General features: G+C 43.6%; 1 protein-coding gene across 1 annotated transcript; it reads right to left on the bottom strand.

The window, feature by feature from the left end:
* Positions 1-1,006: 1,006 nt before the first annotated feature.
* Positions 1,007-17,922, bottom strand: si:dkeyp-118h9.7 (sacsin). The gene is made up of 9 exons (XM_052081420.1): positions 17,904-17,922; positions 17,073-17,145; positions 16,864-16,903; positions 16,277-16,364; positions 15,460-15,571; positions 14,761-14,907; positions 13,231-14,668; positions 12,532-12,620; positions 1,007-12,457 (listed from the first exon to the last, which is right to left on the bottom strand). Exons 3-9 carry the CDS (start codon positions 16,884-16,886, stop codon positions 1,650-1,652), a joined length of 12,705 nt encoding a protein of 4,234 aa, XP_051937380.1. The 5' UTR covers positions 16,887-16,903; positions 17,073-17,145; positions 17,904-17,922; the 3' UTR covers positions 1,007-1,649.
* Between the last annotated feature and the right edge of the window lie 457 nt (positions 17,923-18,379).

Raw genomic sequence — 18,379 nt, 5'->3', positions numbered from 1 at the left:
GGCAGTTTGATGCACAATATCCCCAGCCTTTGTTTCCAGTGCCATGAGGTCAAGCGATAAGACGTGTTGCATGTGCCTCCCTCGTTTGTCAGGATTCCCCTGACTTTTTTTTGCTTCTTTGCCTCAGAAACAGGCCTTGAGCATGCTGCAAGGGTGTACAGGTTTGATGTAAATAATGGAAAGGGGGCGGGGGGGGGGGGACTTAACACAAAGGCTGAATGAATCTGCTAAATGTGTGCAAGTTGTCCCTGGCAAACAATCTGAAATGGACTCATGATTGCAAGGAGAGGATACACACAGTGTCTTCTTATCGGACAAATGAAAAGGAAGCCATCAAAGTAGCAGAGGACCATTCTGCTCAGGGGACTGCCGAGGTCTCACGTGTGTTGTATAACGCGGAAATACATTTTGTCCAATATGCGGTAAGGTGTCATTATTTTCATAACACAATTTCTTAATGAATAAAAACAATTTTAACTTAACATTGTTGTGGTCAAACATAAATCTGTTCGGGGATACTGGTCCACATTTCATTTTCTAATCCAAACCAGTGGGCATTATGAATGGGCGAGAGTGAGAACCCATGAAGACTAAAGAATCTTAACTTGTGGAGGCAGAATTAAAACACATTTTTCCCCACATGAACACGGGTTTGAGAGATTTCTCAATGTTGTGTCTCAAAAGCAATGTTGAAGTTTTTGCCCATAAGACTAAGAAAAACCTTTGTCTTACAATGCAGAAATTCGCAATCTGCAGCAGCAAAATTTGGAGGGAAGAAAGTAGAGGGGACAAAAAAAAAACTTGCTAAAGGTGTGTTTGCACAAAAAAGAACAACATAGCTACAGCGAAGCATGGTGGCAGCATCACGTTTTTCTGGGGGGTGTTTATTTTTCAGCTGGAACTGAAGCCTAAATCAAAGTGGAGGGAATTAGGAACAGTTCCAAATAGCGGTTCGTCTTTGCTCAAAACCTTTAGGCTTCTACCAGGAAGAAATTCAATGACAGGAAAAGTCTATACAGATTAACCTTTATTTGGGGTTAAACGGGGTGATGGATGTGTGCTGAATGGTAACCATGAATATGATTGGTTAATTATGAATGCAACAGTGTGTGTACATTTATGCAACCACATTATCTCAACTCATCAACTATTGTCCCAAGTTTTAGGTAATATGAATGGTGGAGGAAAAAAAGTGTTTAAATGAATTACCTTGGTCTCTTTTTTTCTTTGTAAGAATACATAAGGGTCCCAAAAAACAAGCTCTTAAGCTGAGGACACGCGTTGCACGTGAGCACACATCGGCCACTGCATGTGGCTGTTAAGACTGATCTTCTATATATTCCAACAATTGTTTAGCAGACAATGAACATTTTGTCAGGTGCTGAATTCAATGAAGTAGTAGTACATTTTCAGTGCAACAAATTACAATCATCTGGATCGAAACATGTAACTGAAAAACACCTTAAGAAAGCCACTGAAGATGACAATTGGACAAAGCATTCTAACATTTCTACAGTCACAAAAAAACATAGCGGTGGGCCCAAGATGAAAGGAATGCAATCAAACCCAAGTGGGTTAACATTAGTAAACTGATTTGAAAAAGCGTAAACCAAGGTGTCCAGTATATGGCGCGTGTTTGTTGCAGAGCTTTAATTCACATAGGTTTCCACTACAGCCAAAAGTTGAGTTGCTGCTCTCAATGCCCCGTCCACATTGTCCAAATGGAAACATTCATTTGGGATGCTGGGGAAAGGATGGCAGTTGGGATATTGCGTCTTTTTAGCATGCACGCCAAAGGCCTGCAGTTGGGCCACACTCTTCGGCAGGTCTCTCAGCACGGGGCTGTAGAATGAGACTTTTGTAGCCATGGCTGAAATTGTGCCGCCAAGACGTTGGCCGTTTGTTTTGTACTCGACAGCAATGAGGGCCTTTTCTACCGCCTGGTGGACTTTGAACAGGCACCACTCTGCGCTCCCCGCGCTGCTTTCACTGTCCGCGGCATTGAGGTCACATCGGGCCTGCCGACACCACCGTCGGGCCTCCCCTCTGTTGGGCCTTGGGACACATTTGTTTTGGTCCCAAAAGTTGTAGGAATGATATCGTAGGAAAATTCGTTCTCGCCCACTTCTGTGGTGCAAAGCCTCCTCGTCCCATTGCGAGTAGAAAGGTCCAAATGAAATGAGAGTTCTGCGTTTCACATATTCGCCTGCCTTCATGACAAAGCGACACTGAGGGTTTTTGTCATGGTGCCATTTGAGGTATAGTCGCTTGCCGTATTTTATCCTCTCCACCTCTGGAAGAGTCCAGATCTCTACCAAACTTTGGTCAATTTCCTCTACTGCTTCTTCAAAAGTTGCCGGTAAACCTCTTGCGGATGAAGAAGCTGAAGAGTGTCGGTATGTCGCTACTTGCAAATTCATACTGCCGGCTTCTATGGGTTCGTCGAACTCGAGTTGTGGCATGCCTTCTGATTTAAACTGATACAGGTCTGCAATGCCGACGTCAATGATCTCATTTTCACCAATCCTTATTTTGTATCTCTGTGAGTGAGGCCCCTGTTGTGGAGGTAGTACCTCCACTATGACTGCATAAAAATACTTGTCGTCAATACAGTAACCGACACATTCTCCCTCTTCAAAGTTGTTGAGGACATTCATGTCTAGGGAATCGTGCCACTCCTCTGGAATCTCTCCTTTCGGAGCCTGCGTGCTGGCGAGAAAAGTTTCCATATTAACACTGTCGCAGATCCCGGTCTTGGCCAGAGTTTTACGGACATCTTCCAGGTTGTCACACCAGAGGAGCTGCTCGAGGATCAGGAGGTGCTCTGACAAAATTCTGTTTCCTAACAGAGAGCTGATCACCTTTGTCAAAGTCATGTTGACCTCATTTATGACCTTTGGGTGCATGGCGTCATTGTGTTTAATGTAAAAGACGCAACCACTTTGTACTTGCTGGACAAAAACGTCGGTCTCACGGGCCGTGTTCTCTAGAGCTCGCTTGTTCAGCCACAGCTCCGTCATCAGGCTTGTGCAACACACAATCTCTATGCTGCCAAATATATTCTTACACACATCTGCAGCCTCCTCTTGGGTTATTTTCCCTTTTGACTGCTCCCTCATAAGACATATCAATCCATGGGTGAATGCGCTCGAAGTGAGGTGGTTGTCAAACCAGCCACGAAACTCACAGGCCGGTCCAAGTTCACAAAGTTGCATGTGTGATTGAACGACTTTTTCTTCAGTGACCTGCGACAGCATTTTAGGTTGGAGCCGATGGGGCAGCAACCGCAGCAGGCGACAGTGCTCGTACATGTCTGTGCCCAAATGACATGTACTGAGTTTCTCAAGCAACAGGAACTCTTTATCCAGCGCCGCTTCCAACCGTTGGAGGTCAAACGCGGTGTTGTTGAAATACAGTTCACATGACGGGTAGAGTTTTCCATCTACAGCAGGCAGGTACAAAGTCTTTACGCTGTCTGGAAGAGACTGGTGGCCCTTCTTTTGAATTAAGAGGAACAACTCCCCCACAGCACGTTCAACCGTTTTCTTTTGGTTATGGTTCAGACGGGGTTTTGCAATGGAATCAGCGTTGACCGCTGCCAGAACATTGCAGTACTGCACTGCAGTTGGTGCCTCCTTCACACCAATTTTGCTGAAGAATTTCCAAAACAGCATGTACTCGGTCGGAATTTTGTACAAATATGGCCTAAAGTCAGGTTCGTGGGGGAGTGAAAGCACAACATTTCCGGTCCTCACCACTTTTTTGTCATTTTCAACCAACACGAGCGGGACACCATTCAGTAATTGGCTGTCAAAATCGATCATTTGCAAGTAGGCATAAGAAGATCGAAGCACAGTTGCGCGGGTTTCCATCTGAACGTCCGTTTCACAAAGTGACAGGCAGACATTTGACAAGTTTCTGGTTACGCAATTTGCAGGCGCTTGTTCATAAGCTCCCGCTTGCGTAATCCTTTTCAGATCCTCCTTTGACTTTTCTGGTATAAGTATTATTGGCATTGAAGACCAAACCAGTTCTTGATCCCTGTAATGGCTTTCAATTAAAGAACCTTTGATGTGAACCGTGGTGGTCTCTGGAGCAAATGGCAAATGATAGTCACACAGTTCTTTTTTTACTTTGACAGGAAAAATGAACTTGATGTTGGTTATGCTGTCCAGCAATGTTTGCTCATCCTTTGCAACTCTCACGGCTTCTTTGAGAACTAGGGTGGATTTCTGTTGCAGCTCCTGAGAATGACCATTCGCCTCAGCTTCCGACTCAACCTTCTTTGCAAAACATATGATATCGTCTTTTGACACAACGTGTTTCAATCCAAGCTCCTTGAGTAACTGCCACGCTGCTTGTTCTTTGTATTGTTTTGCTTCGCACAACTCAGCCAAAACACTCTCAGGCACAAATTTCTCTAGAGGCAACATCGCCTGATACAAGGCAACTCTGTGATCATAGTAGTATGAGACTGGTACCACTTGACCCTCGGCATTTTCAATCATTGGTACCGTCTTCAGTTTGGAGATGATGGCAGACTTGTGCTGAAAATAACTGTCAAGATTTTGCTGTGAGAGTAACAGTTTGAGGCACTGAAGCTTCTGATGCCTCGAGAGTTTCTGCACGACAGGCAGAATGATCTTCACGAAATACTCCAAATCATTCAAGGTCTGAATGTTCAAAGCTTGAGCCACACTGATGTTCTCAGGATTGTTTTTGAGAAAAATACTGTTGCACTTGGGAGGTTTGAACAAGTCTGGGAATTGAATCATTGACTGCGCGCTCAAGGTAAGGATGTAAACCACTTCAGGGCCATCGATCCTCACTCGAATGCCATGTATTGTTTCAAATAATGGCAGCGATCGGAACTTGCTTTGATATTCTGGACAGCTTATGGACTGTCCGGACTGCAGAAAGGTTTGAAGTTGTGTCATATCATCTGAAGAAAGCTGGTCAAATTCTGAGCGCTGAAGAGTGGCGACTTGGTTCAGCACAGAACTTTTGTCATTGACATTCAATAGTTCAGGTGGCAGAAGTGACAATTTGTGACGATCAGCCTCTATGAAAAAGGCAAAGTTAAGTTTCATGAAACCCAGTTTGAACAAAATGTCAGATACATCGTTGTCTAATCTGTAGGCAATGACACTGGGCATGTCTTTCATTTTTTGAAGGAGGCACATCTTTGACCTCGGGCACACGACAGGTAAAATGCAGAAGTCGCTGAAGAGCTGCTTGACGTCAGTTAATGACAAATGTTGATCATCACCCTGACCTTGTTCTTTTACATGGCTTAGTAAGAATTTCCACAGCAATTTCAGCCATGCTACCATTTCTTTCGTCGGAATATAAAGACCGTGCTGTGGGTCAAGCTCACATTTGTCAAGATTCTGCTGAATCAAGAGCTTCAACCAGTCGGAAGCAGAGGGAACTGTCAAATTGCTGGCAAGCCTTAGGGCTTTTAACACCTTCAAAAAGTCACAGTTTGTCTGGTAATGGACAAAGTCATGCTCGTAGCCAGAGAACAGACTGCTGTAGACGGATATCAGCTTTGGTGATTTGTTGTCAAACACCCTAAGAACCCCGTCCGCTGTGAGAAGAAGTGGAAGGCCATTGAGTAGAGCAGAATGCTCATCTGTGATCTTTTCGGGCAGGCAGATATCACAGAGGCAGAAATGCAGGAGCTTTGAGCATCTTTTTGGATTTTGGATGAGCGTGTCCTTTATGGGCAGCGGTAAAGCAGCGCTTGTTCGCTCTGGATTATGGACAGCCTTTGCCCTCAAGAATGTCTGAACACTTGAAGGGTTTATATCTTTAACGGCAATGCCGGCACTTTTGAAACCATCCCATATCCTCTTGATTTCACTGGAGAAGGGAACCACATCCATGCCAAGGTCCTTCAAAATGTGATTTATCTCCCTATCGGATGATTCCAAGTAGGCTGCTGCTGTCGGTGTGCTTTCTCTTGCATCTCGCCACTCAATAGAATATTCAGTGGTAGTCGTCGGTGGCTTTGTAGTAGTCGTTACTCGCTTTGTGCACCTTAACACTGGAATGACATCAAGCCCTCTTTGAATAATTGATCTGTATACCTCGTCTATCATTTCATGCCATTCCTGACCAACATCTTCAGACACCGTTGGCCAGAAACACAAGAATGATGTAGATAAAAACAACATCATTTTTTCACGACTAGCTGTTGTCACTGAAATGGTTTGCCTGATGTAATGAAGAAGATCCGCATACAGTGGCGCAATGATGTTGCTTTTCAACAATTCGTTCCAGTTTGCTTTCAGACTCCGGCCGTCTTCTTTCCAAAGGCTTCTCCTGGCAGAGTCGACCTCAAAATCTGCATTGATGTGCACAGGCAAACCAGTGGTGCCTGGTAGAGGAAGCAAACAAAAGGCTCCTCCCTTAAAAGGACTGCGGCTGAGTGGTCTTTTTGAGCTTACACATGCTGCTACTGTTGCTCGTGAATATTTTCCTTCTCCGTCGGTGCACTGCAGTGTGCTAAACTGCTCTGCGATGATCCATTCGCTTTGTCTTTTGTCTGAGGTTGAAATCACCGTTCCATAAATTGCCTTGCATGGGACCGAGTCTTCGCTTGGAACAGCATTTGGAGGACACCGTATGCCAGCCTCTTTTTCTTGTCCTGTTGGTGATGTATTCTTCTCGACTGCAAAGATTGTTGTGATTCCATCTGAATGATCGTTGATTTCATGGACCTCAACTTTATGGATATTTTTCAAAAACAAAATAAGCCCTTCGGGGTCCTCGGATAGGGCAGCACACAGGTCTTTCAAGTCATAGTCGGTGACTTCACTTTGTGATATTTTTGAGATCCCTGCCATGGTAAAAGTCCTGAGAGGCAACCTAAACATGGTTCCGTCTTGAAGGGAAAATGTGTCTGGCAGATAGGATTTGTAAACGTCCTCGTACATTTCCTTGAACGTGTCACTAAGTTTATAGCCAATGCCCGCGCGCACATGTTCATTGTCGCTTTCAATGTAATTTTGATTGGGATCCAAAATGCATAGTAACTCATCTCCAGTGAGGATCGAGGGGCAATCAGTCAGATGGTAAACAGAAGTGAATCCGAGTCCATATTTTCCAATCTTGCCCGGGTCATGGCGCTTTCCTCCAGTTCCCAGCTGCTGAATGCCACCCAGGTCCGTATCTGAAAACAAACTGTTGTTGAAGACGCAGAGCGCTGGGCCCTGCAGCATGTTCCATTTCTCCCCAAAGGTTTTTTCAGTGCCGTGCTGTCGTCTATCCCAAACAAAATGTATTTCCGTAGCCTCTGCATCATCGGCGTTCTGGATGAGCTCTTTGAGGATATCCTTCTTTGACGGATAGGCATGAATGATGTTTTTAATTCTCACAGTTAAGTGCTCTTTCTGCTCAAACTGGAAAGAATGTGGAAAGAGGCTGTCGACGGCATGGCTTTGCAGAGTATGATGTCTGGTTGTTTTGATTCCAAAATGGAGTGCCATAGCGCGTGGGATATCCTGATGACAGAGAGTAACATCCGTCGTAACTGGCATCCATGGGCTGTCATTAAAGAAAAGCTGGCAGGCAGGTGCCAAAACCCCACGCTCATTGGGTATGAGACAGTCGCTTGTGACATTCTCATTGGCAGAATATATACCTCTGTTTAAAATTGTGAGACAAATTGTGAGATCATTCCCTGGCAAGGGTTTGTCGCCATGCTTCAAATGAACTTCTTGAAGTACAGTAAGAAACTGGTGAAGAGAGAATGTGTCTTTAATACCTACGCACTCCCAAAGACTCCGTAAACGAGCAAAGGCAGTTGGAAGTACATGCAGATAGGGCCTGGCATCAAATTGCCCGTTGACAGCCACACGATTCACGTTGACAAATGTATTGCCGTCAAAAATGAATGGGAATGATTGAGCCCCCTGAGATATGATTGTTGATGTATTTGACTCGCAGACATATCTATCCAGAAAGCTGTAGCATTCGCAGGCAATCGTATAAAGCTTGGATTTGTCCATGGATCTTGATTGCTCCTGTGTTTTTTGCAGCTGCTGGAGCACCACGTCAGGTGCAGGGGTATCGCGAATCCCTAGCATTTGTAGGATCGGATCAGTAACATGTACGTTCAGGCCAGAATGATCCAGCACAGGTTGGGTTCTGTCAACCAGCAGTGCGCATTTTTCACTGAAAATGTCAATTGGCCTTCTCAGGTCTGTCTTTGTGCTGCAGCAGTGAAATGCTGGGAGAAATGGGATCTTTCTTAAATGTTTCCAGTGGCAAGAGTCTTTGTCATTCATGTGATCCTTCATGAGTTCAAGAAGGCACTTCAAATATCCGTATGCTTTTCTTTTGTCAGCCTTCCAAAAGGTTTGGGTCTTTTCTGCTCTCTCAACTATCGCTTCCAGCGGAAGGTGGTCATTTGCCATCCCAAGCTCCAGCAGACGTTGAATCCTCCTTGGGGAGCAAAAGTCACTCTCTGTACCTCCCAGTAATCTTCCCTTCTCATCTCCGAATAGACGAGCCAGCTTCCCTGATGGATTCACAAGTTTCTTGATCTGCTGCAGGTGTCCATCCATTGTGGGGATGCACGGATACTTCATCAATAGATGGTCAATTTCCTCTGAGTTAAGGTCAATGGCATGTAGCAAAAGAGTATCTCTACTCTGAGCGTCCAAGGTGGCAAGGTTGTCAAACACCACGTCTTGATAAAACCTCTCCCAGTTCCACGTTTTCTCCTGCAAAATCTTCTCAAGGCCACCCTGTTTGAAGCTATTTCGCAACCAAAGTGGAAGAGGGACTACACGGTTTGGTTCTTGGAGATGTTTTTGGCACACCTGCATGACAAGTCGATGCATCGTTTCATCCACTTCAATCGTTTCATGTAAAAATATGGCATTGTTCACTGAACACCATTTTTTGCCATCACAGAAGACCTCTGGGGCATTGACGTCCCCGGTGATGGTGGAGTAAAACTCATCAACTAGAGGTTTGAATGTGTCAATCACTTTTTCCCTATCAGGCCAAAAGGTGTGATAAGAGTAACTCTTCAGTTGGCCATTTTCCGACATGCTCTTCAATACCAAAAGTGCGGTCACATATGCTGTCACGATGGGATCCTGAAGTAGAGCCTTGTTCCAGTCGTTTTTCACCCCGCTTTCCCACAGACCTTTGCGATTACTTGTTACAGCGAATGTTCCATTGACATTAACTGGGAGACCAGTGTGAATGTGAAGTGGGAGGAAGCAAAATGCCTGGCCAGCCAGCTTGGTTTCTGGGATGGAAAATGTTCCACTTCCTGGATCTTCTTGCAGAGGCACAGCTATTCCCCCAATCGGCAAGGAGAACTTGGCTCGGTTGTCCTGCTGCTTGGCCATTTTTAAAGACTGATTTGTGCCAAAGCAGTTGTGCATGAGCCATGACTGACTTTGTCTTCTACCGGATTGTTCGCTGCTTATTTGGACAATGCTGACAATACAGCATTCAATCAACTCTTTGCGATTCTCAACATGTTTCAGCAATGACTTTTCAGCTCTAATTTGCGCTGACTGACGACCGTTACCTGGAATTGTTATCTCACTCAGGGTAGTTTTGGTGACAGTGAGGACGTTTTGTATTTCATCATCTCTTGGAGGAGTTGCTGCATGTTGCGAGAGAGTTTGCAAGGACAACGTCTTAATGTTCTTCAGGAACAGGATATACATTTGAGAATAGTCGCTGAACTCTTGCTGAAAAGAGACAATGCCGTGTTTGTCATATACTCTGGTGCTTATCTCCGATTGGAGAGCTTCTTCCATAGTTCGAAAAGGAAGCTTGATGAGGGTACCCTGATAAAGGTATGGAGGACTTTGTGTGGTGAAACTGCAGTTAAAAATGTTTTCATATGGTCCAAAGTGACCAGGAAAACAATGAAACTGTTGCGTTTGGGAGAGGTCCAATATGATTCCAGGATTGGATTTGTTTCTGATTATCTTCTTCAAGTGAGTTACATTCGGATCAAGTATAAGGAGTTTGTTTGCACTTAAGACTGAAGGAATGTCCGTCACATGGTAGACAGTGTTGAATCCAAGTCCAAACTTGCCAATTTTTCCCACCATGTTTTCTTTTGAGGCAGACCCCACTCTCACGATATTCTTCCAGTCCTCGTCTGTGAATGTCTCATTATTGAATGCCCAAAGGCAAGGGCCCTGACAAAGGGCCATACCCGGATCTATGAGATTTTCAGTGGGATTCGTGTGTACCCTGAAATCCACTAAGAATTTACAAGCGTCTGCTCCAGCATCTTCTGCATTCTGAATGAGCTCTTTGAAGATGTCGCTTTCTTCATCATACTCTTTGAGAATGTTTTTAATCCTCATTGTTATGGGCTCAAATTGTCCACACTGCTCAATTCCCACAAGCTCAGGATTGAGGATGTACGTGCTAAGAAACTGGATGTTGAACCACTCAGCAGCAGCTTTTGGAATCTCCTCATGTAAGACATGCACTTTTTCCTTGCTGTATTGAAGCCCCGCCAGACTTTTTTTGCTCAAATCGCAGAAAACAGCCGTCGACAGTGATTTCAGGGTATACTGACCTTCTTGTGTCATGACTGGCACTGGGATGTCCTCCTGAACCGCCATCTTCTCCTTCCATATCCATTTGACAATTTCTATGGCAACTTTAATCTCAGAGAGCCTTGCAGTTGGCGGCTGTCTTCCTTCAAGAGTTTTCATGATGGAATAGAGAATGTCAATAATGTCACGCTGTGAAAGCACTGACCTCAGACCAAACTCCTTCAAGAGCTTCTTGTATGGTAGGAATTCCTGAGGCAATTTCCTCACCCACGAGCTCAGATCTAGACTAGGCGGGTAGTCTAAAACCAAATCCCGAGGAGAAACAAACTGGTCACTGCACCACAGCCAGCACTTGTTCCTATCCATTAAAGTTGAAAAGTCATGAATTTGATCTTGCATGTGTTTGTAAATACTATGCAACCTCCTTTTGAAATCGCCATTTGTGTCAGGATCATCCATGTCGTCACTCTTTGCAATCAAGACAAACAAATTGTCTATCACTTTCGCTGGCGGGGGGAGGCATTTGAGACCAAGTTTGTGGCTAGCTCGGTCACTCAGGCTTCCAATTAGAGGCATGACATGCCCAACAATATCCTCATACTGAGAGTGTCTCAGTTCATGTGGGCAGAAGAGGGAAATCTTCTCTTTATTATTACCAGGGTTAGCGCCCGGAAACCATTTTAGCATTTTGAGGGTGTGAAGCTGTGCGTCAGAAAAGTTGGCCAGGAGACTGTGAGCATCAAGCATGTTTAAGAACTCCTGAGCTCGGCTTAAAGCCTCCGAGTGAACTTGCAGCTGGCCGATTACTGCAGCAGCGTGTAGCAGGTGCTCAGGAGACAGATCTGCTTCTCTGTTTAACATACCAAGGTCTGTTAGGGTTTCGAGCATCTGGTCTGTTTGAAGGTATGGAGAAGGTGGGAAGAAATCGCTGTCAAAAATGACTTTGAAGATTGGAACTTTTGGATGAAGGAAGTGTGAGGTCTTTTTTAGCACTCCATTAGCCTCCATGAAGCTTAATTCTTGACAACGGTGTTTCAAGGTCTTATTTTGGGAGAAGAGGATACTGCCATGCTGTAAAATCCAAGTCATGATCTTTTCAGTCTGTTCTTTGCTGCATTCTCCGCTTTCAATGTTATCAATCAGGAGATGAGCTGCTTGAGCAGTGTCCAAAAGATTAACATCAATCATTTGCAAGAGTCTGCGATCAGCCTCAGTTGTACATTGTAGTATTGATTCAGGCATTGGTAGATCCATTGGAACTTTTGGACCACAACCTAAAAGTATGGCCTTTTTTGAGTCTGCTGGAAGAGGCACGCCTTTTGTGTTTTGAAACAGAGGCACTTTTGAGAGAAGATCCTTCTCGTTACTGGAGAGAGAATCCAGACAAGAAAGATATCCCTTCAATTCTTCTCGAGTGTCGCGACACATGTTCTGGAATTCTCTGATGAGCTCTTGATACTCGACATTCATCAAGATAGCCACAACGCTTCTTGGTGATGGACACAGAACAAAGGAATCAAGGTCATCATGCTTCAGCCATTCATTTTCCCCCACCACGATTCCACCGACTTTTTTCACCAAATTGGCTATTTTATCTGGCAAGCTGATTTTCCTTCTTTGTTGGAAAATAAGAGTTGTGTTTGGATTCAGTTTAGCAAGTAATATGGACTGACTGGATGACAGGGGCCCCACTGGTATCAATGGAATGTCAATAAAATGGCTTAACTTTGTAAAATGAGTGTTGAGGAACTTCCAGATTTCTTGAAGCCAATCCAAGGGTGGATGCAGGTCGTCGTTCACATCCCAGCTAACGAACGCTGTGTTCAACCGCTTCCAGTCTTCGGGCAAATACCTCCTGGTGTACTCTGCCACCTGATCGGCATCGATGTCGTTTATCTTGAATAATTCTGCGGAAAAACAACAAGAATATTGATATGTACATTGGAAAGATGAAAGAAAGAAAAAAAAGTTAATATCTTACTTTCACCGGCCACTTGTTTCAAGTGGGCAGTGCAGTCCGTGTTTAAGTCATCTGGGATGAAGAGGTGTTTGCAAAATGGCAGCAAGGCTCTGCAGAGAATATAGAATTCTTGTTTACAAATCAAGTAGAATAAATTGACTCATCATGAACTTTAACATTACAGTAAACAAGAATTGACGCAATGTATTTCTATGCGACAATAAACTACAGCCGCAGTCATAAACATATTGTCAAATGAATGGATCTCTGAGTGTCAGTCAATGCTAAGCAGTATGATCGATGTTGGGACAGAATTTGATTTTTGTTTTTTTTACTGCCGTCATGCAGGCATTTATTGACTACCCTTCACCAACAATGCAACATTACCAATTATTTTTGTGACTTTTTTTTTTTGCTTGTGAGAATCTGAATGTTCTTAGCTCCTATCTCTATGCCACTTCAGCACTGTAATGTGGTTCATCAGGGTTGTTAGCCACAAAATAGTTACCGGTATTTAGAGATCAACAGTGCCTCTGCTGATCACAGCTGTGTAAGTGCACTCAATTTAGGCTCAAGTGATTCAAGGCACAATTAATATCCAATTCCGCATTCCTATCAACTCACCCCCAGTTTGTATTCAAAACACTTGAGAAAAGCTGCCATAACTAACTGGGCTGCATGCATCCACGCATCCTTTCAGAGGCACGGTCCTAAAATTACCTTGGAAATTCCTTGCTGTCAATCAAAGCGGTGTCCTCCTCTTTGTCTGTGAAAGCTCTAAAAGAGCCATCACTGAGTGGGAGAAGCTCAAGATTCCGAAGATCCCTGTATTTTCCATCACTCAGAATATACTCCAGAAGACAGAGTTTGTCATCCCTGGACAGGTCATGCACGTCCACCCTATGGAGGGCCTCCCTGAGGTATGCCGGCGTCGCGTATGATAAGTCGTTGGCCTGCGGGTGAACTGTTTTTATGGCTCTTGCAACGTTGCACGGAAAAGTCACAAGATTCTCTCCACAGGAAAGCAAAGTTCTTTGAATGGCAGTCAGTGTGTCAGGGTTCGCTGGGCCAGTACAGGGGAGCACAGCTTCCAACGGACTGATGAACTTTCTTTCATCTCGAGCGAGGGAGAGCACAGCCAAATTTTCTTGGAACAACTGATGAAGGACATCAACGGCGATGGCGTGCCATTTGTCCTTGTGTTGAAGCTGGTCAAGATCCGGCCAGAGATCATACACGGAAGACGCGGGGAGCAAAGCCTTTTGAGCGTGTCGGATGGCCGCTTCAATGATCATTTTGTACGCTTGTGGGAGCACCGCCTTCATCAGCAATTCGTTCCACATGGCGTGTTTGTCGTGTCGCTGATCTTCCTCCTGCCACTTGATGTGTCTTCTGTTATCTGTGAGGCCAAAGCAGGCGTTGATATAGACGGGCAGTCCTGTCTTGTTGCTTTCGTTGTTTGGCAGCGGGAGAAAACAGCTAAGTCGGCTCTCGCCGGTGCTCCTCGTCTCACTCTCACCGAATGGGAACGCCAAGTCAACTTGTGGGAGGAAGCTCAACTTTTGTGCGAGCGTATCCAATTCCGCCACGTTTCCTTCCTTCATGGTACATGTTGTCACGAGCCACTTTGTTTCTTTGTGCTCTTCGGAGTTGATGGTGAGCACTTTGATTCTGGTCGAAGCCTCAACGACTGTCTTGTCTTGGGGCTCCAAAACGAAATCCGTGTAGGCCGACGACTTGACTTCAAGTCTTGTGCTCACAAAGCCCTGAACGTCAATGTGCATCAAGGTCACCGTAGTCACATTTTTCAAAAACAGCAGGCTCAGTTCCGCATCGACAATGAAGCTATCAAAAAGCGCAACAACCCTATCCGTGTTGTACAAATTATCAGAAATATCGGATGCCTCCGCACGCAAAGGGAATCTGAAAATTGTCCCGTCAAAGTGCTGATCTTCCATAATGACTTTGGACCACTCTTGTCCGCTTACGAGCCTAACAATGTCCCGAAAGTGATGGAACTGATCATCAATCGTCATCAGAGCTTCTTGATGCTCGGCGTCATCCAGCGACCAACGGAAACCGCCTTGTCTTTCCCCAAATATTTTTTCTTGGGGATCCAAAATGCCAAGGTAGCCAGAGCTGAATATACTGGGAAGATCTGTGCATGTGAGGAAAAATATGTTGCCGCGTCAATAAACTTGCCGCAAAAATCTCCACAGATTTATGCAAAACAACTGAGAAGGGCATTACCCGTTATGTGGTAAACGGAGTTGAAACCAATCCCAAACCTCCCGACTGTGTTGGGGTCATTGCGCTTGACGCTCCTCCCGACAGCCTGAATTCCCTCCCAGTCTTCGTCAGTAAATGGTGCGTTGTTGTAGCTGTACAGAGCAGGTCCTATACAAAAATAACACGGGATTTTTGGGTGAATTATTGACAGGCTTTGGGAAAGGTTGCATATGCACAAAGCGGCCTGAAGTTTGTGTGCAAACTATGGAGCGGTTCGGAGTACATTTTGGTGGGTCAAATGTGGACATGATGAAATTAAGCCAAATGACTTGCATTTAATTCTGCTTTATAACAAAGCAAAAAACGTCTTCTTGGCGCCCCCAAAAAAACATATTTTTGGATTATGGTTGGACTTTTGAGTGTGACATGTCAATAGCTTTTCAAGAAGCAACCCGAAGCGTTTGTGTTGAGCACACCATATACAGAAAGGCATTCGTCATGATGACACGTGACAAGGAGAGGGGCTTGCAACTGCAATGTAGTTATTATATAGGCTAGTTTCTTTAATTTCTTCTTCTACTACTGTATAACTACAACTGTCTGCAATCTGGATGCCCTATGGGTCCGTGCATACAATTTGGAATATGACCAACATTTTTGGGAAGAATCCAAGCGAATATAACACAAATAGAGGACCGTGAGCATCTTCTTCATGTTTACCTTGGAATTGTCCCAAAGTGTCCGTCCAAAGACTTGTAGTTCCGTAACTTCTCTCGTCATGGATAAAAGTCACATTGGTGGCTTGAGCATCGTCTGCATTTTGAATCAGCTCCTATTTTTTTTTAAACCCAAACTCATCAGCAATCAAGCATGTTTATTCCTCATACACAACTAAAATACGTGTTCCAAATTATTATCCAACTGATGTTTTTCTGTAATGTTTCTAATGAGTGGATGCATATAAGACTCGGCATCATTGACTTTGTTAGTCTTCAACCCTTTGATTACAATTTTCATGTCTTTGACTAAATTTCCCAATAACAGTATATTTTGCACAAACAAAACAACAACCCCAAAACAAGACAAAAACAAAACAGTAAAATATATTTTCCCAAATGTTCACGCACAGCTGAGTTTAAATATATTTTTTAGGTTGTTAAGAACTGAAAATAGTCATTTGTGGAATTTGCAGCAGTATAAGGTCTTATTTCCTGAAATCAAAGCGATTGTAATTCAAACCACCTTAACAGGTCAAGTGACTATAAATCTTAACACATAGGAGCTTGGCACAGCACATTTATAATATTGGTGTATTATTAAGAAAAAAAATACTGTTATCATGGTGTGGTTTGTTTACATTAAAATTATTCCCTCAATGGTTGATAACTTGAAAATCATTTGTATTGACTAATTAGGAAAACCAGAAGAAATATCTCTTGCACAATGATTTGGAACATGATGTATTAGTAGAAAAAAAATGCATTAAGTTACGGTTTCTAATCATGTTGCCTTTGACAAAATAAGTACTAACACCCACCTTCAAAATTTGTCCGCCATCCGGATACCGACGTAGGATGTCTTTCAAATAGTCAATGAAGGGCGGAGCGGTGGCCCCAAAGGAAGTCCTTCACCAAACAAAATAAAAAATCAAACGAGACATATTATAGTTTTTCATTCCAATAATTAAAACAGTTCCCAGGGGGAAAAAATGTCTACCCCAACGGTCAAGAATCACAAAAGACGTATTCCTCCCCCTCTAAAAACCTTTGTCCGCAGCAGCCAAAATAACCAAAAGCAAAAAGTGGAGGGAAATAAGAAGAGGTCAAGCTGTTGCTCCTTTTGGTTTGTCCAATAAGATGTTGCAACAGCAAGTCACTCACATGATTTGTTTAACTGGAATGAAAGTCATGAAATGATTAAAATGTTCCATTGAGTTATGTTATTCATTTCAATTTGTGAGTGTATGTAAATCGTGTGTTGGGGGCGGGGGGCACACCATATAAATTCCTCTTCTAGGCTACAACAACGGCTAGAGCAAACCTGATTGGACACCAATTGTAATGTGAATACTTACATACCATCATTACCATCACTTATTAAAATGTTCACACACGGACCACTCACCGTGTTTTTTTCTTGGTGCTCATCTTTATTTGGGTGGTTTCTGGAAGAAAATCAGAATATTATGTTGATTACAACTTTTAACTGGGAAATTTTTGGTGTGGGTAAAGATTACGTTAAGCCTCATGCAAGGGGAGTAGCAGTAAAAAGGAAAAACCTCAGAGTAAGCGCAAAAGTGCACAGATGGTTGAGTAAATTGATTGTAGACTCACCCAAGAATCAAGTTGTTTATTCCATTGCCATCAAGCAACAGCTCTGCGGGATGTCATGACGTAAAGATGATGCCTGAAAAAAAAAATCTAAGTAGGCAGGTTGGCTCAAGAGTAGGTGTACGCTTTAACATTTGACCACATTGACACGCATTTCTTTTTTTACAATTTCAGAAACTAAACACTGAGGTTTTTATTTAAAAATAGGGTTTGTACTTTGGTTTAGGTTTTGTAGCTATCTTTTCAAATTACTGTTTTGAAAGGGAAGTCGGTGCAAAACAATTCTTAACAATATATTCTATGCGCACCTACTTGTTTCTGATGTCTGAAAACAGAAGGCTGGAGGGAGGGACAGACGGAAGGAGCAACGGGTTGATGTAAGGAAAGAAGGGAGGAAGGAAATAATCTGTGTAAAATCAGTTATACCCCACCAGCATTTCTTTGAAAATCCAAAATATATTTATAAACTTCTTACACAGCCTGTGTATGTATCAGTCAACCCACCCATACAGAAAAAAAAATCCTGGAACTGTCACTGGCTCAGATACACAGTTGCTGGGACTTTTGGCTTATCTCAACATACAGTAATTGCCCTAAACGTGTCCCTGTGTGTGTGTGTGCGTGTGTGTGTGTGTGTGTGTGTGTGTGTATACACAGATATCGTGCTTTACTGTATTATTTTTTTATACAATGTATTTTACTTTATTGAAATCCCAGAAAAAAATTGTGATGGTTTTGAGGGCACAATTCAGAGATTTTCATTTAATTTAAATGTATATTGTTGATTTGATCACTCAGTCACGGTCTTGGCCACGGAACGACTTTTTTACTCACACTGTAGATCGAGGTACAGTGCACTCCGCTTAATAGAACACCATTGGGCCGAAGCGCTTCTGTTCTACTAAGCGGAGTTTCTAACCGGAGACACTTTATTAGGTACACCTTCAGACACGTCGACGACCAAGTTATGCAGGCAGAAAAACCCGTGCTGACGAGTTAGAAGAGATATTTCGACTGTGGACGTCCATATCTTTAATCAAACAACAAAACAACAACTTTAATCAACTTCAGTCAAACATCTCAAATCACGAGAAAAATTTCGTTATTTTTGTCTGGAAACAGGAGTCCGTAATTTTGCGGTTGACTTCCCTCTCAATGCGCTGGATAAGAGGGACGTCCTGGAAACCGCGGGCGTACAATCCTCGTTTCAGGGTCTCGAGGGCGACCCGCATATCCTTATTGGAAGGTGGTCTGAGTATGTCCTTCTTATCCGCAGATGATAGCCCTCGTCTCTTGAATGAAGTTGAAGC

This window comes from Hippocampus zosterae, chromosome 12 (assembly GCF_025434085.1).
Source record: "Hippocampus zosterae strain Florida chromosome 12, ASM2543408v3, whole genome shotgun sequence".
Lineage (NCBI taxonomy): Eukaryota > Metazoa > Chordata > Actinopteri > Syngnathiformes > Syngnathidae > Hippocampus > Hippocampus zosterae.
This window is presented reverse-complemented; position numbering and strand designations above follow the sequence as displayed.